The 24,236-nt window shown below is 43.4% G+C and overlaps 2 protein-coding genes and 1 pseudogene across 2 annotated transcripts; all 3 read left to right on the top strand.

The window, feature by feature from the left end:
• The first annotated feature begins 986 nt into the window (after positions 1–986).
• Positions 987–2,375, top strand: LOC124670202 (3-ketoacyl-CoA synthase 12-like). Its single transcript, XM_047206715.1, has one exon. It carries the CDS (start codon positions 987–989, stop codon positions 2,373–2,375), a length of 1,389 nt encoding a protein of 462 aa, XP_047062671.1.
• A 13,572-nt stretch (positions 2,376–15,947) lies between these two features.
• LOC124675212 (receptor-like serine/threonine-protein kinase SD1-7) lies at positions 15,948–19,335 on the top strand. Its single transcript, XM_047211281.1, has 7 exons — positions 15,948–17,181; positions 17,605–17,727; positions 17,829–18,010; positions 18,110–18,320; positions 18,438–18,675; positions 18,772–18,925; positions 19,031–19,335. The coding sequence occupies exons 1-7, from the start codon at positions 15,948–15,950 to the stop codon at positions 19,331–19,333; spliced, it is 2,445 nt and encodes an 814-aa protein (XP_047067237.1). The 3' UTR covers positions 19,334–19,335.
• Positions 19,336–20,801: 1,466 nt separating this feature from the next.
• Positions 20,802–23,407, top strand: LOC124670860 (annotated as a pseudogene).
• Positions 23,408–24,236: the final 829 nt, after the last annotated feature.

The raw sequence follows: 24,236 nt of genomic DNA, 5'->3' as shown, positions 1-24,236 counted from the left end.
ATATTGTGAATGAGCAACTAGTATTCACTGTTGGCCAAAGGACAATACATATACAGGTGGTACAATATGCAGGAAACCCCTCATACACTGGGAATATACAGTAAAGGGTTCTATACATCACTAACAACAATATCTAGCTTGTGATAAAGTTTGCATTTGAAAAATTATATTGGCATTTGCGATTAAGTGTGATATTGCTTACTCCGTGTATGCCGGTATTAATGGATCCGTGCCTGAATATAGAGGTATCAAGTGAAGTGGTATGAAGTGCGGCAACGTCACATGGAGGTCGATCCGTTGCCATGGGCGGAGCCAGGCCCCGGCTAGCCTGGGCAGCTGCCCGGGTCCCCATCGTGCATGTCTTTAAAGGTTAAGTGGAGAAAGCTGGTTAAAATTGTATTTTGGCTGGGCAAAATCTGCTATGCTTGGCCCCCTTTTTTTTTTTTTTTTTGAGAAACACAGTACAAACGCAGGCGCTCACATACATGCGCATACACTCACCTCTATGAACGCACACACGTACATCCTACCCCTATGAGCACCTCCGGAAGACCGAGCCGGCGGATTGGATCTTGAAATTGACGAAGTCACCACAGGTGCCTCGCTGTCGACGGGAACGTCGCCTCCCACTGAAAAAATATTCCGCCTTTATGAGACACACAGATGTCAAACCTGGTGTTTGAACTCTGGTGAGCTGGGGGTACAACCACCCTCCTAACCACCCAACCTGAGGTTGGTTCTCCGGCCCCTTTTTTTCCCCCTCGCATCTTGCCTAAGTTGGATTTGGAAGGACTGACGAAATCACTTCGTTTAGGTTGGGATTAACTGATCCCGACCGAGTACCATGCAACTTTTTTCCTTCTACACTTTTCAATTTATAATGCATGCAAACTGACTGACAGCCTAGCTGGGTCTCACGGTCGGCTATATATTTAACAGTCTCTACAGAACTCAAAGCTCGAAATTAACATTTCACGAGTACTACAATGGATCTGCTTCTTCTGCTCACCTTGCTCCTCCTTGCGCGCGCGGCGGCTTGCCTGGTGCGCGCGGCGGTCGCCCACCGCCGGCGGTCGCACTGCTACCTCCTGGACTACGTCTGCCACAAGCCGTCCGACGACCGAAAGGTGAGCACGGAGATGGCCGGCAGCCTCGTCTTTCGCAACCACCGCCTCGGCCTCCCCGAGCACCGCTTCCTCCTGCGCGTCATCGTCCGCTCCGGCATCGGCGAGGACAGCTACTGCCCGCGCAACTTCGTCGAACGCCGCGAGGACGCGCCCACCCACCAGGACGCGCTCGACGAGATGGACGCCTTCTTCGACGCGGCCATCGCCGAGCTCCTCCACAAGACCGGCGTCGCGCCCGGCGACGTCGACGTGCTCGTCGTCAACGTCTGCATGTTCTCCCCGGGCCCGTCGCTCGCCTCCCGGATCGTGCGCCGTTTCGGCATGCGCGAGGACGTGGCCGCGTACAACCTCTCCGGCATGGGGTGCAGCGCCGGCCTCGTCTCGCTGGACCTCGCGCGCAACGCGCTGCGGGCGAGGCCGGCGTCCGCAATAGCCCTCGTCGTCTCCACCGAGTCCATCGCCCCACACTGGTACACCGGCACCGACCGGTCCATGATGCTGGGCAACTGCCTCTTCCGCTGCGGCGGCTCCGCGGCGCTGCTCACCAACGACCCGTCGCTGGGCAGGCGCGCCAAGATGGCGCTCCGCCACCTCGTGCGTGCTAACATCGCCGCCGACGACGAGGCGCACGCCAGCGCGCAGAAGCGCGACGACGGCAGCGGCCGCGTCGGGATCAGCCTCAGCAAGGACCTTCCTAAGGCCGCCGCCCGGGCCCTGACCCTGAACCTGCGCCGCCTCGCCCCGCACGTCCTGCCCCTGACCGAGCTCGCACGGTTCGCTGTCCGCAACCTTTGCAAGAACCTAGTTCTCTCCTGCGGCCATGGGAAGAAGACAACACACGGTTCCAAGATCAACTTCAAGGCCGGCGTGGAGCACTTCTGCATCCACCCCGGCGGCACAGCGGTCATCGAGGGGGTGAAAGGGAGCCTGGGTCTGGATGGCTACGACGTGGAGCCGGCGCGGATGACCCTGCACCGGTGGGGGAACACGTCGGCGAGCAGCCTGTGGTACGTGTTGTCGTACATGGAGGCCAAGGGGAGGCTCAAGAGAGGAGACAGGGTGCTCATGCTGACGTTCGGGTCGGGCTTCAAGTGCAACAGCTGCGTGTGGGAGGTGACGGGCTGCATGGCGGACAAGGGCGCCTGGGCGGAGTGCGTCGACGAGTACCCGCCGGAGACCATGGCGAACCCCTACATGGACAAGTATAGCTGGTTGAACGACGTCCAAGGCGACGCCCTGCTTCTATAGACCTCTGCTACCGCAATGTGAGCTTAATAATCGTAATGTGTGTCACCGTAGTACTCTACTACGCTGCTAGCAAAGTAGTTCATAAATACTTCGCGTTGCTTTCACGTCGCGCCTTATTGGTACGTAGACAGCTGAGACGTACGTGTTCAGAAATCCAGTAAGCTCGACCGAGAGGCGCCACAATATCCTCAGTTCCTCAGCCCAGCCATCCCCCAATGGTGAGGGTGTATCGTGGGCTCAACCTAGTGACCAGGGCAGGGTAACAGCCGTATACAATGTACTGTAGCTAGGGCTGAGTACTCCACGTATGTTTCAAACATCACGAAGTTCAGAAATAAAGAATTACAAGTTCACCAACACATGATAGTTCACAAAGACCAAACAATTTCTCCGCCATCAAGGGGTGAAAAGTTCAACATAAGGATGTGATACACGACTCCGCCATCAACTACGAGCATGCCTCCGCCATAACACATCCAAGTCCACATCAACTAGTGCGTCCTCGATGCAAGTCGATATCAACTACGTATATCCTACAAGTTTGAAATCACACAAGCTAAGGTTTACCTTAAAAAAAATAGATTATTTTGACAAGCATTATTGACACATGATTCTCACAAGGCAAAAAAAAAAAATACAAGTTGAGGGTAATAAGCACGAAAAGGAGTAGTTTGGGTATCTATGGGGCAATATGGTTAAAGATAGTACTAGGCATAATTTATACAAGCATGATAAGGAGAAGAGCATGAAAACTCGCAGAGTTGCCTCCTTAGGTTGTGAAGGTCATGATTGGCCGGCCGAGGCATGCTCTTACTACCAGATGGGGTCACAGGGCTTGTATCCGCATGATGTGATGGGTCGTGGAACCAGCCGATGGGATCCCCTGCGAGTATGCATGCATGAGACAGTAAGCACGAAACAAATAAGATGAACTAACAAAAAATATGTAAGACAACTTACTAATGGCCCAGAAAGAGGAGGGAGAGGAGGAAGAAGAGGTGCGTCGGCCATACCAGGTGCACCAGTTGCACGCATCATCTACAAATTCAACTTCAGAAGGTAAGGTTCACAAGATAAAAAAGAAGGCGATAGCCTAGGTCTTAAATGTTGTAGGCAAGAACTTACCGCGAATAGCCGGTCATAAGAAGAAAACCTCGTGTCGTAGGTTTGCATCTTCGCCTTCACTTCGACAAGTTCTCTCTCGACCTCCTTTGCATGACGGCTATCTTCATCCCACTTAGCCTATGTCGTAATGTCATCATCATAGTTAGAATGCAAAACATTTAAGCAATTTATGAATGTCCTGTGAAGAACACACATGCATATCGTTGAACATGACTACCGAAGGATTTTGGCAGGTCTCTATACCACGCTTTCTGCTCGTTTTGGTAGCACAAAGCTGGGTCAAAGAACGCGCTACTGTAGTGTCGATGGAACCATCTCCAATAAATAATCGATCATTCTTCATGTCTTATCCCGCAAGCATAGAAACCTCCATGTTGATGGGATCCTTGTACGAGTTAGCATCTATACCGTTGACCTCCTTGAACTTCTTGCAGTACACATCTTGTTTCGGGTCAAAGTTGTTGTTGAACCACTTTGACTCCCCCGGCTTTACAACCTTCTTTATCCAGGTGTCACATAAAACCTCATATGCAAAGGAGATACACTGTCAACCATTCTATTTGATATTTGTTGGAGATGGACTCCGAGGCATATATCTAGTCCTCATATGCAAAGGTGAGAAAAACAAAGGAGAACACCGTCCATTCTATCAATACAATGAGCACCACAACGATACATGGGCGTTAGATGGTTAAGGTTTCCTTCCTGTTATATGCGAATTTGATTATACAATTGTATAATTGTCAAAGAAAATTTGCATTGATGCTTCTAGAATTTGCAAGATTATTCTATCAAAAGAAATATGGGAAATTGTATCGCTACATTTCTGACGGAGGTATACTTGTTACATGTGTAGTTACTCATTTATTGTGTACTAGATTCCAATGCCCACCTTAGGGTAAGAGTTGTCTTGTTCTGCCGCCAAGTAGTTATTTAAAGTACCAAGGACTATACTTTGTTTATTCTTAATTCTAGATTACATTGAGTTTTTCCTTTCTAGGGAAGTAGAAGAGAAATGTGTTGCATCATCTCTAAAATAGGGCGTGATGCGTATATGAATGATTATCATACATATAATGAAGCTTCATCAATATTATATTGCTTGTGAATTATTTTATGCCCATTACACCATATAAGAGAATAGTCAAGTGAACCCATAAATCCGAGTTCACTTTTTATTATAAGAAACAACTTTCCAACACTTTTATCACGTTTTATATTTTCTGCACTAATTGAATCCGAAAATACAAAGATACTTTTACTATTAGCAAGCACGAAAAAAAACCCAAAAAGATCTTTATCTTATTGGTTTTTACCTTCCTTGTCTGGTTATAGATTGTTTTATTGTATTTATTTGCAAGTTTATTTCAAGTTTACTAGTACGAAATCTTGTGCTTGACAACCACACGTTGGAGTTGGGAACACGAAGGAAAGATTTTATTTTGTAGGTTGCTTGAAGAGGAGAATCAAAAGACATCTCTATGCAAATTCTCCAAGAGTTCGATATAAACCCTCGAATCACCTTGTAAGAAAAAAAATACTTGCTACAATACTCTGCACTAGAAGTCCCAACGAGTTGCTTCACACGGAGTTGTAACCATCACTTATTGATCCCTTCCATCGCTGAAGACGAAGCGGCGGCGACTGGCATGCAAACCCTAAGGTACTAGAACTATTTCTTACATATATACACGGCTAGAGGTGAGATCCATGAACTCCTCGTCCCTCCAACGACCGTGAGGTTATCACAATAGGGGAGTCTTCAGAAACGGCCTGGACTATTTCTCTTCTCGTGAGAAAGACGGGCTAATCTTATTACTTACTACTCCCTCTATGTGGTGACTCGGCATACCACTGCATGGTGTAGTATGCAAGTCTGATATAACACCAATGAAACACCGTTCCACTAGTATTATATCGCTCAGAGTGGTACAATAGAAACATATGCGGGTCCAAGGTATGTCTATAGAATTATAGCATTGACTCTGTTACATAAGATCATCACAGCCTCCTACTTTACAATGAGGTAAAACTGCAAATAAACTCCAGAAGAACGACTCGTAGTCTAGTCTTATCACGAACTCTACTTGTAGAGTATCTGACTAGCTAAAGAGGCTAAGAATAGATTCTAGCTAAATAGGAGCTAGGTTTAGGAGACTAGTTCCCTTCTATGGCTAAACTAGGCTTTCTTCTTGTTGGATGTGGTAATTGACTCTCCTGACATGGTCCTGTCTCTTGAAGTTGTTGTTGACTCCTCGGTCTTCGAGTTGCACTGTAGATCCTCCTTCGATGCCTCCATATCTAAGCAGGGGATTTAAGAGTGGGATGAGTACGAGCGTACTCAACAAGTTCATTATAGGAAAGAGGTGTTTAATGCACTAGCTACGGTATTAGACCAGAAAGTCCAATACCAATGCAGGTTTTCATAATCATTTGTTCAAAAGGTTGCTTTTATTCAGAAGAGCTATGTCCGTCAGCCTTCACCGGTTGACTAGAACTTCATGGAGTTCCTTTCCGGCAGCGTTCGCAGTTCCAAATCCCGGAACAAGGAGTGACTGGTCACAATTCGTTACACTCTGCAGAGGTGTGTTGCTTTACCCATAAGAGATCTTAACCTTGGTGCCAACCGGGCTCGAGTTTCCCGTCCACACTTCCTTTGGTGTGAGGCCCGGTATAAGGTCCTAGCCGTTCATATTCCTCCGCTACCTCGCACACCCACCCTTTGTTGCATCCCCGACCCTGGGTCCTCGCCGGTCCCATTATTCCCGTATTTCAGGGTGGACCCCGACCACGACGACGCTTGGGATCGAACCAAACTCCTTCGCCGGTAGATGCAACCCCTCATAGACCGCAATACCGTGGGGACTTTAGGCTTCCCAGCCACCAAATGATCTTCGGGCTACAAGTGTTCTACGGACAAAGCCGTGGGGACTTTAAGCTTCCCCAGCTACCAAATGCACCCTAGGATTCAAGTGTTCTCCGGTAAAGCGTGTCCGTTGATGTACGAGAGGTGGAAATACAATTGGCTACTCCGTCACATTCCAGATCTTATGGTTAACACGGGTATTACGGCACAAGAATCACTGGACGACATTTGTTGTTTAATCCTAGATGGATATAAACCCTTGCAATGGAACCTCCACCATATCAACACAATCCATGGTTCCATTGCCCACCACATAGTCATATTCATAGTTATGAAAATAGTGGTTTTGCTTTTTATGCAATAATGATAAACATAGTACTTTGCAAGTAATTTGGTAAAAATACTCAAATGACATGAGCAAGCGATGAACTTGCCTTTCTTGACTGCAAGATTATGCAGTCAAGATCTTCGGTGCGCAATAACTCCAAATTCTGAAATAGCATCATCGTCCGGTAAGGACGATGTTCGAAAGATTGGCAAGGATGCAGTAATGCATAAGTATGAGATGCATTCGCTCTAAGCGTGACCTAACCCTGATGATTTAGGATCAGTGAGTTGTAAATATTGGTTCAGGGTGTGTTGCACTTTTAGAGTGATTCACAAACAAGGTTCTTAGTAAGGATTGGGTTGCTTTGTATCATAAACATGTGATGTAATATATAATAATAACACTAATAGCACACAACAATAACATTTGGTATAATCCTAACATGTAATGAATAGTGGTTGGTTTTAGCACTATATGGCATGGTTAATGATTAATTATCATGTACTTCAAAAGAATAACTTTTGAAGAACATATTCTTTAATAAAGAACAAGTATGATAATTAGGTTGGTGGGGTTATATGGTTAACTATGGTTTCATCTAGTTTCTGGAGTAAGTAATAGATGGATCATAACAATGTTGGATTCATTGACATCTAGGGTTTGTAAGGTTGAGTTAAGCCTAGGCATTCTAAGCACTTATTCATACAAGGTTGCTATCAAGATTGGTTCATCTTATTGGTGATAGCTAGCTAGGGTTTATAGGTCCTTATAAGCAGGGTTGATGATGATTCTTTATTTACTTCAAAAGAATAACTTTTGAAGAACATACTTCTTAAATAATAAGAAGTATATTAATTAGGGTTGAGGTTGTCTAAAGTTTCTTATTGGATCTACTAAATAAGGAATGGTTGATTCCTAAATAGGATGGCTTATGAGTATCTAACACTAATAGGGTTTAGTGTGTATGGGATATGATGTCAACACTAGCATAGTTGCCATAAGGATTCATCACAATGGTGTGATGCTAATTATGGATAATTAAGGATGGTGGTCTAGAGAATAGGAACTAGGGTTTTATACTTGGTTGATCCTACTAAATCAATAAGTTTTATTTAGATGAGAACATAGCATAGCAATTAACTAGTGATAGGGTTCTTACATTTTATGTGGTCAAGGCAATTATTTAGTTGCTATCATGGTTCTATGTTTAAAAGAAAATATCATGATCAGATGATCCAACCTAGGGTTTAGGTTAGAAGTAAATTCAGGTTCACAAGAATTAGTGGAGCTAAAGTTCCTAAATGGAATTAGGGTTTTAGGGTTTTCTCATGAAGTGGTAAGGTTGTAATTTTATTCAATAAGAAATTAGGGTTTTCTAATCCACCATATAGTTATTAAGGTAATAAATTTATTAATAAGTTGAAGTTATTAACAACTTTGAAACAAAAATAATATTGGATTTGGCATTTTATTATTTTAGAGGAATTTAATAATTAAGATAATTATTAATCAGGGTTTAAATCCTTGTAATAAGGATTTAATGAAATAACAAATAAAGAAAATTAGTTTTAAAATTTTCTTTCATTTCTAATTGGTTTTTTTTATTTAATTTAGAAAGTTATCCTAATTATTGAATTTTTAATTCAATTAAGAATAAGAGAAATGCTTAAATAACAATTATTAAATAATTAAATTTTTATTAAAAATAAAAATTTCATATTATATTTTTATTGGATAGAGTTTATTTTTATAAGAATTATGATATCTCATTTATATTTTTCTGAGTTAAAATGGATTTTATAAACATTTACAAAGTTTCAGTATTTATTCAATTTAAATTTTAAATCTAATTCTACTAAACCTACCCAGACAGAGCACACCCACAGTCAATGACTGGTGGGGTCTGTCCACCTCACCCGCCACGTGGGATTTGACCGAGTCAAAATCACCACGGTGGCGAGGAGGTCACTGGCCGGCGGGAACTGGCGATGGTCGCCGGTGCTAGGGCGTTCCCGCGGGCGTGAGCAGGGGCGCGTTAGACAGTACTCGCCGAGGCGAGGCTAGTGGTGGCGGCGCCACCCCCTAATGGTCGCCGGAACGGCGGCGGCGGTGATGCCCGACGGCGGCGCTCACAGGCGAGCGGTGCGGCGAGGCTACGGTGCGTAATCGAACGAGGCGAGCATGCTAGGAGCTTCAGAGGCTCACCAGGGGTACGCCGGGCTTGATGGCGTGGCCTGCGGTGGTCTGGTTCGCCGGATTTAATGTCGCCGGCCGTCGGAGAAACGAGCTCGACGGAGACGCTCCAGGGCACCTCGGCTCGATTCCTCCCGTGGGCGTAGCTTGTCGAGGACGGCGGTCACGATGGTGTGCTCAGCTTGGCTCGGGGGTGCTCCAATCGCCGGCGGTAATGGTGACCGGCGCAGCTAGGTTTTCGGGTGTGGGGAATTTTTAGGAGAGAAGGAAGAATTCGACGCTCGTTTTCGTCCTGGAGCTTTTATATTGCGTTGGAGAGGGCCTCGTCACGTCGTCGTTCAAGGAGGGATCGACAGCGAGAGGAGAAGAGGAGCACGGCGTGCTGCTGGCGTCCATGCGCGTTGAAGGGGATGAGGACGAGCTCGTCCTCGATATTTTTGGCGAAGGGGTAGATTGGGCTGGGCCAGGCCGTGGTGTTGGGCTTCTTGGCAGGCTACTGCTGGGTTGCTCGGTGGGTTGGTGCTGGGCTGCTCCTTGGGCCAGTGCTGATGGGCTGCTGCGGCCAGGCAGGTAAGGTTTCTCCCCTTTATTTTGTTTTCTATTTTCTTTCTTATTTTCTGTTTTGAATTCTGCTTTTAAATTCAAATTTAAATACTGTTTATACCTTGCAGGTTCCTTATGAGGTTAATATGCAGTGCAATAATGATTCAATTACTTTTCTATTTGAAACAATTATTTTATATTTGGTTAGATTGCATACTTGTGGTTTATTCAAGATATCAAATAGACATGAATTTATGTATTCATTTTAATTTCCTTATTCTTGTGAGATCAATTCTGTTTAAATTATTAGAAATTACCTTCTTGTTCATGGTAGAAATATGAGTAGGGTTTAATTATGTGTTTGACCATATTGGTTGTTCACTTGTAATTTAAATATGGCTAACTTTTCAAATAGTTTTTTAATGATAACAATTCAATTTATCCCTCTCTTGGCTCCAAGAGTATTTTGTTAGGGTTGATAAGATGGATTATTAATATTTAAGGCCTTGTAAGTTCTATTGTAACTTCCTTCTAAGGTTTGGCACTAACACCTTGAGATACCTAAAGTGAATAATACTCTTATCATGGTTTGGTCTTGATCTATGGGAACATGTGGTTGATAACCACACATGGATTTAATTATGAGTTTAAGTACTAGATGTTTCTTGGGTTTAATTAGTGAAGCATAGAATTTAGCTAATGAGCAATTCTAGGGTTCTAATTATATTCACCTAATGGTACTTGGTTCAAATTTAAATTATGGTTTGGTGTTATAATTGTAATCACCCAAGTGATATACAAACTAGGTTGAGTTAAAATTCTAGGTTGTATATATGGGATGACACCATTTTGCATGTGCTAGGGTTTAATCTCCCCTAACCATGATAAGGTGGTTACTTGCTTAATATTTCATGTGCTTCTCTAATTACTAAGGATTTGAGAATGGGCTCTATCTTATTCCATTGGACTTCTATTATTCTCCTTAATTTATCATTAAAGTAACTACATTGGTTATAGTTCTTTTTATAGTTAACTTTGGTCAAATGGATGGATGGTTTCTCACCATATAAAGTATAGAGTTTTACTCTATAGGTTTTCCGGTGGTTCTGAAATGAAAGATAAGTGGAATGTAAATGTGGTAGAATTATACTTATGATCACCAAGTGATTCACAAGTTAAAGTTAGGATATAAGCCTAGGGTTGCTTACTATTGATCTCCCTATAATTTCATGTGGTGAATGATATCTACTTATCCTATTAGGTTTTAACTTATTCCCACATATCACCAAAGCATGATCATGGATTAGGCATGATCAACTAGTTCTTAATATCTCCACTTCAGGTTCTTAGGGTTTATGATCATTACTTAATTTATAATGATCAAGGTTTGGCTTCCTAAAGTATCTCTCATTAAATGGGTTTCTCACTTCCATGATCTAGCATTGTCTTGATGAACTAAGGTATAGCACTTCTATTTTATTCGCTAGGATGGGCTATTATGGTGGCCTCTAAAATTATACCCCCGGAGAATGCCTGAGATATTACGTTAGGATTCTACTTAATCAATGATGATATAATAATCTGGTATATAGATAGTTTTCTCCCTCACATTCTAGTGTGGCCTCAACTACTTGAATGTAACACCATAGCTTGGGCTCTCTTTTAAAGGAATGGTTATTCTAAGGTTTATGGTGTACTTACAATTTCTTAATAGGTATTAAGTCTAAAACTCCCCTTGGCTATATTGAGTTAATCTCCTCCTTACTTTATCAATTAATGGATATAGTATTATTCCATGTGGTATTAGGTTATCTCACCACTCCAAGGGAAATGGTTTACAACCTAATACTTTAGTTCAATGGTTGTCCTTTGTTCATTAATAGGTAAAGCTAGGTTTAAAATAAATGGTCTCTCTCATTTGGGAAGGCTTGAATAATACTCTAGGGTTCCTCTTGAAGATGATGTTGTGATCATATGGATGTTTATATCCCAGGTTTGCCGCAAGGGTCGTTATTACTTCTCTGATAATAATTATAATAGAACTCTCACTTCTCTATGTTTGTTACATATTATGTTTGGAATATAGAGAGTAATCTATATTTCTAGATTTGATCTCCTTGTCATGAATCCAAGAGTGAGGTGAAATGATTACCATGATATTCATGGTAGGATCATGGATCTGGTTTAAGACATGGAAAAGATAAGTGAAGAATAGTTTCTTCATTTATTGTTACTTGATTTCCAATTAAATGGATGTTCATATGTTATGGCAAAGAATACCATGTTGTGATCTTAAATAAGATCAAGTAGTTGATCCTTGATTCATATGTTCTTTTGTTGGTTTTAATTCCATTTGATCTAACCCCTTAGATCAAATCATCTTTTCCCAAAACAAGGTTTTAACAAAGTCACATTGAGGTTTATAGCACTTGGCTTGATGATCTACTTCAGTTCCATCAAGGTCAAGTGAAACTTCAATTACTGTGACTGTTTTACTTTAAAGCGCGAAAATTCCCCAGATTTTCTATGCATGAATGCAATACACACATCTTTTTCCTCTATTTTTGTAACCCCAAATCCTGGGATATTACACTCTATCCCATAAAATATATCTTATATCTCTACTACTTATAAAGGCACGAAGTTGTGTTGGAAAATTGAATCCTGGCCATTCATGTGAAGCAATCGAACGACCATAATTTCTTGGTTCTCCCCCGCGGAATTGACGCTCTTCTTCCGTTCTAGGGTAACTATCTTATCGCCATCATGAACGCCAATTCCCATCTAATCCGCTCCATGCCAAATGAAATCACTCCCTCCCACCTCGCATTTTCTTCCATTCGTCGCGGTTATGGAGGACAACGATGACCACGAGTGCAACCCCGACTCGGACGCCTTGCTTCTCCTCACCGAGTCACCATCGGCGATCTGTGAAGCGGAAACTCGGCAGAGAGAATAAGGGTCGTGGATAGTGAGGACGCTGAGGAGGAATAGTGAGGCCATGGTTGTGATGCTATGTCTGCAGAGAGAGATGGCCAGGATCCATATGGACCTCTGCCTCTTCACTAACAAGAAGATGGCTCTCGGTGCCGCCGCGATCTACCACCTCCGTGCCCTAACCGCATGCCACATGCGGAACCTCACGCGCATCCGCTCAATGCATGCATTAGAGGGTCGAGCAGCAACTACAGCCGCCGCCAAGGCCCCAGCCAGGCCGGAACCGCAGCCGCTACAGGAGCACGCTCCTGACCTTCCGCGCGCCCGTCCCTGAGCCGATCTGGAGTCACCACGACCGTCCCTCCGTGCGCCACCGAGACTCGCGCTGCAAGTTACTCTAGATCATGTTTGACATCCACGCTGCGCAGCCAGACCAGACGTGGATCCACCAGCCTGCAGCCACTGATTGGGGGAGACGCACTACAGCTATGGTTCTTCCTTTACCATTCGATTTCATTAGGATTCTGAATTTCTAATTGCTTTGAGAAAGTCGATTACACCTGGGACACGGAGAACAATATGTGTAATTGGATTATTGATGTATAGCAGCTACTGGGATGTGGAAGTCACCAGGTTTGAGGTCTGGTTGGTTCCCGGCTCCGGTTCCCTGCAGATGGAGATGGCCGCTCTCCACAGCGCCCGCGATGCCGCATGCCGACGTTCTTGCCGATAGCTGGCATGCCCTCTCACGGTAACTCAGTACATGCCCGCCTTTGGCGCTCAGTATATTCTGAAATAGAAGTAGTATATCTCTTCCAAAGATTGGATGGTTTCTTCGCAGAGTTGTAAGCAGTTCCATTTTTTTTTTGTTCCAACAATTAATACAGGTATGTTTAGGCTAAAGAATTGTAAATGAATCTAACTAATGGTGTATAATTTGTTATCAGACGACAGGGAGAGGTACAGAGTGTTCTTATGCACACATGTTAGCTTTCTGACATACATATCCCTGTTCATGTATCTCACTGTCTGTGGATATACTGAAACATTGCAAGAAGTTACAATATCAATTTTGCAATTCGATCGCATGTAACATTGAAGATAAAGCTATTGACAGTAAGATTTACAATGCTGATCTTGTATATATATTTTTTCTAATGTTGTCAATGTATGTCAAAAACTATTTTCCTTTAAAAAATCATTTACTTAGCGAAGTTATTTTACTACCTTGGGTACTTCACCATGTGCCAGAGTCTACTAAATAACATGATGGGAAGAAGGGATTCTACTGCTGAGCAGAACTCTCTCTGTCTGCAACATGGATACATTTGATTAGAGAAAACCATCTGCATTGAAGTTTGGACAGGTAATGTTATTTCTGTATGATCTGAAGTCCATTAAAAATGCCAAAACTACAAATTTTAACCGAGAGTAAATTTTAGGAGAGTAACATGTAGTATCCTCTGTCCATATGCCATCATGCAGTATTGGAGTTATTGTCATCTTCTTAGGAGAAGAAGCATACTTGGCCAAATGGTCCATGTAAGTTCAGTCAAATGGTAAATGCATCACTAATTCACTATACTCTGGAATTTTTGTTCCATGAAGTTTTGATTGAAGATTGATTTTTAATATGGTTACCATGTGCTTGTAAATATTTATTGAGGAATTTTATATCTGAAATGGTACCTGCATATTATTGCTAATTGATATGCTTAAAGGTAGCAAATCTTGAATAGATTCGGGCATTATTCGTACACTTCCAGTTTTTAATGGATAACTTCTCTAAATTTTCTCATTTTGGATGTTTTCTTTACTCAGCTAATCAAATAATTTTCTTCCGCTACATATAACCTTTTTAAGCAATGCAAATATGTTCTTTTATCAGATTTAGTTCTATGAGATTTATCACATGCACAGCTCAAAAATTCCATTATTGTTATACTAGGGTCCGTGCTGAAGATAAGGTGGGAAGATTGGAGGTATATCCAAATTCTGAAGTGGCATAATGAGGTCGAAATTTCTATATGGGTATGCAAGTTGTCTTCTCTTCTCAATTATAGTGGCTACAAAATGGATAAGCAGTATTTTTTGGTTGTAGTATGATAATCGAAGGAGTAAGATACCTAAGGAATATTCTTGATTTGATATATTATGTTTGTTGAACATGATTTCTCAATTGTTTTGATGAATGTTCTTGATTTCATATATTATGTTTGTTGAACATAATTTCTCAATTGTTTTGAGGAATATTCTTGATTTCATATATTATGGTTGAACATAATTCCTCAATAGTCCAGTATTTTTAGGCTTATGCTTTTTTCCTACATAGTCAGCACCCAAATCTCGAGCATCTTTAGTTTGTAAAGTCTTAAACCCACATCAAATACATTTAGTAAAAAAAACGGAGAAGATAGGAGGTATATGTAGATATATAGTGATACTCGAGAGATGGGAAATTGCGCTGTATTATTTAATGGCGATTGTATATTTTATAAATTCTTATCAATTTGCATAAATTAAATATCGTGCGTTGCACGTGCCAACTTACTAGTTTGTGTAAATTTAAGTTTATCTTTATGGAACGGAGTGGGTAACTTTTTTTGTGAGGGAATATTTCTTTCTACATTTGTTTTGAATTTTAAATACGTATTTCTTTCTACATAAATGAACACTGTTTACGGTATGTTAGGGAAGCTTCGCTTAACTCTGGACTTAAACTGCGGCCTGCGGGCCTTGCCAAGTACCAAGGCCTCTTCCCTGGACGATTGTTATAGGCAGCAAGGCCTCCAGCCCACAAAAAACTAGAGGCCATTTCCGTTCGCCAACCGAAGATGATCCCCGCCGCCGCCGCCCACTCGCCGCAGTACCCGCTTCCGCCGCCGGTCCACTGATCATGCCACCGTCGCTGTATGCCTCTCCGGCGCCTCGTATTCCTTCCACTTCCCTCCTGTCCTAGGATGCCGTAGCAAACGGCCGGCGCGCCGTCGCGCCGTCGCGGTCATCCTCAGCTAGTTCCGCCCCACCGGCCGCCTCCAGCATGGCATTCCCGCCCAGCTCGCCGTCGGCGTTCGTCCCATGCTCCACCTTGCTGCCTCCACTACCCCATCGGAGCCCCACCTGACGGTAACCCGTTCCTTACAGTAATACTCCTTTCGTCTTTTTGTGTAATATTTGTCAAATGTCAACCCACGCTTTCAGCGAGTTGGCAATGATGCTGAAATCTGTATATATTCCTTTTGCCGAAAAAATTCTGGATGTTTCTGCGCCTTACACAAGGTCCAAGTTCCCAACTAACATAGCACATTTACGCCCATGACGACGCCGGTCATCCATGGTTGTCCGACGACTTGGGAGTCGGGAGAGCTCAGTTATTCGCTTTATTTGATGCAGTCAACACAGACATGGACCAGCGGAGAGTAGCAGCAGTCTCCTGTCGTCAGCCTGAAATTATGTCTGGCCAACTGGACATGCTGTGTGTTACAATAAAAGTGGGAGCTGTGTTTCGGCTCCAAGCAAAACATCCAAAGCATTTTCATACCACTCTTCACAAGCATATGCGCAGGGAAGCTAGATTAGCATGACTCCTCTCCCCTTTCTGATCCTCCTGCTATCGATTTGTTTCTGCAAATCCGATGACCGCCTAACACCTGCAAAGCCACTCTTACCTGGCGACAAGCTCGTCTCGAACGGCGGCGTCTTTGCTCTTGGTTTCTTCTCCCTCGACAACTCCACTGCAAACCTTTATGTAGGCATATGGTACCATAACATCGCGGAGCGGACATATGTGTGGGTCGCCAACCGCGACAACCCCATCGGCAACGGTTTGTCCGGGAACTTGGTTCTGACCAACACCTCTGGCCTTGTCTTGTCAGATTCCAAAGGCCGTATACTTTGGACAACGGCAAACAACGTCACCACCGGATCTGATGGAGCCGTGGCGCTGCTGCTCGACACAGGGAACTTTATTGTCCAGTCGCCGAACTTCACACAGATATGGCAAAGTTTTGACCAACCGACCGACACCCTCCTCCCCGGTTGCAAGTTGTGGGCGAACTACAAGACCCACACCACAGTGCATATTGTTGCTTGGAAAGGTTCTCAAGACCCGTCCTCAGGGAAATTCTCCCTCACTGGTGACCCTAGCACGGGCTTCCAGATCCTTGTGTGGCGTGAGACAAGCCTGTACTGGCGCAATGGGCTATGGAACGGCGCGACAGCCTCAGACAAGAACGGATACATGTGGTCCGAGGTCGTCGATGATGGGGAGGTTATCTACACAACGTACAACATGGACAACAACACCCGGAGATCACACATGAAGCTGGACTACACGGGCGACTTGTTGCTTAGGATTTGGATTAATCGGTCATGGCTGGTTTTGTTCCAGCTCCCAGGAGATGGCTGCCGCCATTACGGCTCATGTGGGCCGTTTGGTTACTGCGACAGCACGATGTCCACCCTGAAATGCAGATGCCTTTACGGGTTTGAGCCGGTGGATGGCTTCAGTGCCAACTTCTCCAGAGGATGCGTGAGAAAGGAGGCGCTGAGATGCCATGGCGACCAATTCTTGACCTTACCAGGGATGAGGGTGCCTGACAAGTTTGTTTATGTGAGGAACAGAAGTTTTGAGGAGTGCACTGCTGAGTGTGATCGCAACTGCTCCTGCACCGCGTATGCTTATTTGAACTTGAGCAGTATCCTCGCGACGGGTGGCCCATCAAGATGCTTAGTCTGGACAAGGGAGCTTGTTGACTTAGAGAAGACTGGCCCAATTGGTGCCAGTGTGTACCTTCGGCTTGCTGGCTCTCCTGGTACGTACGGTTCATGTCTTCTTTTGTTCTTCTGACCTGCTGTGACATTTGTGCCTTAAAATTTATATCGTGTCACCTCTCTCAATGGATCTTGATAGGATTAGTTGCACGTGAAACTACAAGCACCAGCCTTTGCTATCAGGGATATATAATCATTATTATTAAACAAGCTCATCAATTGGCATTTCTTCCAGAATCGTCTCAGTGTGCTACTTGTTCAGCTCACACCTATGTAACTATTTTTAGTGTCAAAAAATATTTTTGTTTGGAAAAAAAATGTATCTATATTTGAGATGCATTTGTAGTATCTGGTTTGGTATTATATGCAAGTACATCGATATATTTAACTCATTGAGAAGGGGGTATATGCATACTCTCACAAGCTCTGCTTGAATCTTGATAAAGCATCCGTTTTCTTCACAGGACACAGTTCTACAGTAAACCACAAGAGCAGTATCGGTGTGGTATTAAAGATTGTACTCTCGGTTATATCATTCCTACTGATACTAACATGCATATATCTTCTGCTCATATGCAAGCCAAAAGGTAGAACAAGGGATGTCAGCCTGTATTATACTATTATGATGTTCATCTAATAGTGCTGACTGCTGAGTGATGACGCTACTGATAATCTGATATATTTGTAGGGACACAAGTAAATAAGGAAACCCTGATAAGATCGGTCCTTGGACACTTGAGCACTTCGCAAGAAGTTTGGGATCAAAATTTGGAATTCCGATCTATTAGGCTTGAAGACATCGCCACTGCAACAAACAATTTCCATGACACAAACATACTTGGAAAAGGAGGTTTTGGAAAAGTCTATAAGGTTGTATAAAACTTTGACCTTGTCAATTAATTACAACACTTGAAAATCTATATAATTTCCTCCTGGTTAACTTGTTTCAGTTATGATTATATGACACAGGGAACACTGGAAACCGGAAAGGAAGTTGCTGTTAAAAGGCTTAGCCATGGTTCTGAGCAAGGCATAGAGCATTTTAGAAATGAAGTGGTTCTTATAGCCAAGTTGCAGCACAAGAATCTAGTTAGACTTCTTGGATGCTGTATTCATGAGGATGAGAAGCTACTTATTTATGAATACTTGCCTAACAAAAGCCTAGACAAGTTTATTTTTGGTATGTTCTATTCACATACTTTAGAAAGCAATCTTGAATTGACAAAACAAACTTGATCGACTGAACAGCTTACTAGATGCCCTGCACTCATGTATGTGCACATCCTCTTCTTGGCAGATTTTGCAAGCAAGTCTATTCTTGATTGGCCAAGAAGGTTCAACATAATCAAAGGGGTAGCTAGGGGACTTCTATATCTCCACCAAGATTCGAGAACGACGATAATCCATAGGGACCTCAAACCGAGCAACATCCTGCTAGATGCAGAGATGACCCCGAAAATATCAGATTTTGGCATGGCAAGGATCTTTGGAGGCAACGAGCAACAAGAAAGTACCAAACGAGTTGTTGGGACGTAGTAAATATCTATTGCACTAGCTTTTGATCTCGAAATTTTAATTATGTGCCTGAAATAACTCAAACTACACACTTGCTTGTGAAATAATCCAAACAGCGGGTACATGTCACCTGAATATGCGATGGAGGGCATCTTTTCCGTGAAGTCCGACACCTACAGCTTTGGTATTTTGGTACTGGAGATTGTGAGTGGATTAAAGATCAGCTCACCACATCATCTTGTGATGGACTTCCTAAACCTCATATCCTGTGTAAGTGTCACTTACCGTATGTGAAATCTTTCAGATTCTGGACACTCAAACAGTAATAACATAGTACAGCAAATATAAATTCTGAACTTTGATGGGATATTGCAGGCATGGAACTTGTGGGCAGATGGAAAAACAAAGTATTTCGTGGATGCATCTATTTCGGGGAGCTATTCGCTTGATGAAGTGTTGAAGTGCATCCATGTTGGGCTCCTGTGTGTGCAGGACAGCTCCAGTGCTAGGCCGCTCATGTCGTCGGTCGTGTCCATGCTGGACAGTGAAGCCATGCCACACGCGATTCCAAAGCAACCTATGTATTTTGCACAGATAAATCCCGAAACCAAGGATGCGAGAGAAGTCTTGGAAAAGTCAGTCAATGGCGCGAGCATTACGGCGATAGAAGGGCGCTAGCCGGTGGTGTCCTTTTTCCAGTATCCATAAAAAAAGGCAAAAAAAGGCTTACGAGCTGTCGCCCATGCAAATTCGAAGTTCTTAGGATGAGAAAACAAGTGCAGTCTTGCCTGACTTGGTGCATGTCCGAATGATGGTGGACATGTAATTTTATTGGTTCGGTTCTTGATCTGCAAATCCACAGAGAGCAGGAGGAATGTTGAATGATCAGCTGAGATGACATGTGGTCCTGTGTCATTTGTAGCTTTGGAACCTCCTGATAATTGTATTCAATGTATCCATGTTTATCCTATGCATTTCAAGAAAGTGGCAGGACCTCTGGACTTGGCAGCGGCTCATACACACACCTTGGGAAAAATCTGGTTGAAAAGTAAAGTATAGCGCCAACCTGCTAGTCATTATCATTTGTCCCTGATTTACTGCAACAGCTATCTGAACTACAACTAGCGGACCTGGAATCGCAAACCTGGCCAAAGAAGGTTAAGGTACAGAAAAGTCAAACGGACCTTGGACCGCACCTCCCTCGTCTACAGTACCCAGGAGGCGATTTGTGAGCAACTAGGGCGTACCACCTCACATGCGCGGAATCGTGGGTTCCTCGTCCTCCGCCGGCCGCTCCGGCGCCGGGAGGACGGGGAAGCCCCGGTTCGTGTCGTGTACATAGCGTAGGTAGGCTCTGGGTGCCCAGCCGGCGGCGTCGGGGAGGAGGCGGCGCAGCCGGAGTGGTTTTGCAGGTGGTGGTCCTTCCCCTCGACGGCGGCGTTCCCTGGAGCTCTGGCGTCGATCCACTGCCTTTGTTGAGCTGGTGCGGAGCTGCTCAGTTCGTCTTCCCCTGGCTGGATTTCGGGGATCGACAGCGGATTTGGCGACTGTTTAAATCGTGGAAGGAGCTGGGGCGATTCGGCTCAACGACGACGACGACCTCTGGTGTAGGCCCTGCGGGGCCGGCGGCGATTGGCGACTTCCTGCGCGCCCGGGGGATACTCCTGATCCAAGGCGCTATGAGGAGTAGGACTGTAGGAGCAGCGGCGCGCCACCGATGGCGCCGTGGTCGAAGGCGTGGTTGACTTCCAGAAAGGACTGGGTTGTATTTTCCGTTTTCTGTGTGGACCTTTCTATAATTGTTCCGACTTAATACCAGCTCTTTTTACTCGCAAAAAAAAAGGTACAGAAAAGTCCAAAGCATGTTTTCAGTCCCTAGTTTTTATCACTTGGGGTCACAAGCATATATATGCCAAAGAATGCCTGATGGACATGATATACATCCCAGTTTTTATTTTCCTCCTGTTGTTGATCTGTTCCTGCAAACCTGACGATCTTCGACCACCCACATAAGCCACTCTTCCCCGGCAAGCGGCTCATGTCAAACTGTGGCATCTTTGATCTTAGCCTCTTGTACTCGACAAACTCGACTGCAGCATAAATCGGCATATTAGAGAGGACGGTGTGGGCTGGGTAATAAAAACTCATGTCTGCACAGTTCAGCAACAAGTTTCCGGTGTCGAGCAGTATAGCAGCGGCTCCAGCGGCTTCGGTGTTGCTGTTGTTCGAGGTTGTCCAAAGAGTGCGGTCTTTGGAGTCCAACAAGACAATAATATCAGAGTTGTTTGTCGCAACAAACTATGACTGCACCATTGCTGCACAATACGGGCGGGGCATGGTATTACACAGAGGGCCTCGGAGAATAAATAAAATACAAACAAACCCTCGACTTCAATAAAAAGGAACCTATCTAAGATTATGAAAAAGCAATCAATTCCTTCTCCACCTATATGAAGAGGACTGCACCACTTAGAGACATGGTGATGATGAGCATCGCAGCGAAGCCGCCCAAGGCCCTCCTTGTCGTCGCGAGTAGGCTTACTTGAGTTCTCCACATAATTGCACATGTTCGCCAAATTTATACCAGTCTTGAATGGTGCATGTGCACATGATTTATCATGAAAATAGTCAAATACACAAGTATTATAAAAAAAATAAAGGTTGTAGTCTCCCCGATCCATAATAGTAAGTGTCTTAGTTTTAGATTTAATTTGAAATAAAACCACAAAACTTATTATCGATCAGGGAAAGTACTATTAATTATACAATAACGCATTGCTTTCAACAAACTATATAGAGCATATCCAACTAACCACATCCACATGAAACTATCTTTACAACCTTTTTTCTCTCAAGGAAACTCACCCTTTTTTATATATACTAGCAAACGAAGGCGCGGCGGCACGCCGCGCCAGAGCCTGATACTTACGTTGCAATGATTTATCGAGGTGATGATGGAAGATTGACAGATACTAGCAAAGGCCGGTGCGGCGGCACGCCGCACCCTTATCGTAGCCATGAGTGGAAGACAAATAGATGTTTCTATCATCAATTACGACGATGACATTATATACAATGTGTAAATTAATTCCTATCATTTTGCATAGGAAAGTTGACTGCCTATCACATAATCCTCAGGAACATGTAAAAATTATCATCAAATCCGTATAGGCCAAGGTATACTGAAGGAGGAATTCAAATAAATGCACAGTTCAGTTCCATAGAATCTGCTAAACCGTAAGCACCACCTAGATAAATTTTGAAGGTGATAAATGAAAAAAAAATGAGGTAAACTGATGTCCTTATGGTTAATTTTACAGAATGTATTAACAAAACACACAATAGGTGTGTTAGTGTAGTGTCATGGTTCAATAATAGGGGAAGTTGGATGGTACTACAACGGAATTAGTTTCTTTTGCTTGCCAAGTGCCCACTCAGGCACATCGAACACCATGTATTCAGCACTGGTTTCCCCTTGAATGCACTCCAGCATCTAACAATGAGGGAGACTGAAAGCAAAATACTTCCATCATAACTAACAGAGTTTCTCGTGACCATTAAAAAATAGTTCTATTAGAAACAAAAGCACACCAAATAATAATGCATACACATACAGTATAATTCACTCTGTCATAAGCATATAGAAAAATCCTTTTAGTCAGCTCCATCTAGATTTTTTCATCAGGTGAGGAATGTAATAGGAGATAGAGGGTTACAGGTTGTTGGCACACATGCAAGAAACTAAGAAGACTTCAAATCGAGTGAGGGGACAATAATCCAGGTCTAGAAGAAAAGCAAGGAGGAGTTTATCAGTTAGGGCTGGCAGTTGTAGATGTTGATTGCCGTGACCTGGAGTACATAGCTTCCTATGTATCTGATATCACCAGTGGGGCTCCGGAATCTGTTAGGATTTTATGCCAAAATCTTTATGACTTCCGGCTAGTCCTACTTGACAGGCAAAAGCAGGTAACTAAACTTCCACTTGATAACGGTGTCCGTGCTCTGTTAAGGAACTGCACCAAGCTCCAGAGATTTGCTCTCTACCTGAGACCTGAAAAGGGGTTTCAGACACTGGCCTTGACTACATCAGGCAAAACAGTGGAAATATCCAATATATGCTACTGTGCAACATCGGGATTCTAACATCGGGTTGGTCCACTTTGCAATAGGGTGTAACAACCTATGGAAGCTTGAACTTGGGAGCTGCTGCTTCAGGCTTTAGCGAGCAAACCCTATCCCTCGCTATGCTCCGGATGCCATCACTGAGGTACATATGGGTGCAAGGCTATAAAGCCTCTCCAACAGGCCTTGAGCTCCTCCTCATGGCAAGGCCGTTCTAGAACATCGAGTTTACGTCTCCGAGTCCAGAGAGGATGTTACGCATGGCAGTTGATGGAGAAACGTGTGTGGATAGTCAAGTCTATGTTCTTTCCTACTACTCCCTTCTGGATAGAGGTTGGACTGCCCTGATTAGGTGACTCCATTGCATCTGGCTGCATGATTGTAAATACATCAAGTTGTGTGTACCTTGTTGCCCTATCTCTTGGGTAACAAACCTTGTCCCAATATGGTAATTTGTATGGATCTAGTTATAATTAGCTGCCTGCTCTTGTGCCGTGATAAGCTAGTATATATCACTACTGTATCTGAGGTGTAGTGCAATAAGTTGTTGTTACTTTGTACCACTATCTAATCATGGGAATCTGTATGCATACTAAGTTGCTCTATGCTTTGAGCGTTTGATCTTGTCACTTCGTGCTGGACTATGTAATACAGGAAGGTCAAAGGTGTGTGTGTATATATATACTAAGCTGCTCTTGGATCCTTTAGAGTTGTAGTCCATCCTATGTCTCTGAAATCATGATATGGCTTCACTGATTATGCCTGTGTTTAAATATTAAACCCACTTCTCTATCCTCTCTTTCCCGTTGACAACTGAGAACAGAAAGTGTAATTGGGAATGGCTGCATTTCTTTCATGGCCTATCAACAGTGGGAAGTACTATGTAAAAGCATGTAGCACAAAAGATCCTTTTGGTCAGGACTCCAATTATTTCTTCTCTCAACTATAATATGTGGAGTTTGTCAATGTCTAATATTAATCCTTCCAGAAAAAAATCTTAGTATACAAATGAAATATCGTTTATGGTATTATAAAACTAAACCTACTGAATTCTAAATATATAAAGACGTATTAGCACCCATAAAGCTTTTATTTATTTATTTATTATGTTATTTCAGCAATTGTTCTGCAACCAAATCAAAAGAAAGCACAAGAACGTAGTAATTGATGAATGAGAAGAAAACCATGAAATGTGTGTGTACCGTAGGCACCAAAATAATATAGAAGAACATAATTTAGTTCTCACCAAAAGGGGGATCCATCTGTATAATTTCTGAAGACAAAAAGCTACCAATCTGAGACTTTCAAGACATGCTTTGTTTCAGAAAGATCCTTACGTATATGCCTGCACAAATTTTAGATCTCTTAGCTAAGGGCAACCGTCTGTTATCAGCTAGCACACAGAAATTAATTTTGTTCAACCAGAGATACACCATCTGCATAATATTTGATATTGGAA

The sequence above is a fragment of the Lolium rigidum genome, chromosome 7 (assembly GCF_022539505.1).
Source record: "Lolium rigidum isolate FL_2022 chromosome 7, APGP_CSIRO_Lrig_0.1, whole genome shotgun sequence".
Taxonomy (NCBI): Eukaryota; Viridiplantae; Streptophyta; class Magnoliopsida; order Poales; family Poaceae; genus Lolium; species Lolium rigidum.
This window is presented reverse-complemented; position numbering and strand designations above follow the sequence as displayed.

Excerpts from the sequence above, each read along its gene's own strand:
- LOC124675212 (XM_047211281.1), top strand. The coding sequence starts at position 15,948 with ATGACTCCTCTCCCCTTTCTGATCCTCCTGCTATCGATTTGTTTCTGC. Across the intron at positions 18,011-18,109 it reads GTTTTGGAAAAGTCTATAAG|GGAACACTGGAAACCGGAAA; the intron begins GTTGTATAAAAC and ends TATATGACACAG. Across the intron at positions 18,926-19,030 it reads TCCTAAACCTCATATCCTGT|GCATGGAACTTGTGGGCAGA; the intron begins GTAAGTGTCACT and ends GGGATATTGCAG.
- LOC124670202 (XM_047206715.1), top strand. The coding sequence starts at position 987 with ATGGATCTGCTTCTTCTGCTCACCTTGCTCCTCCTTGCGCGCGCGGCG.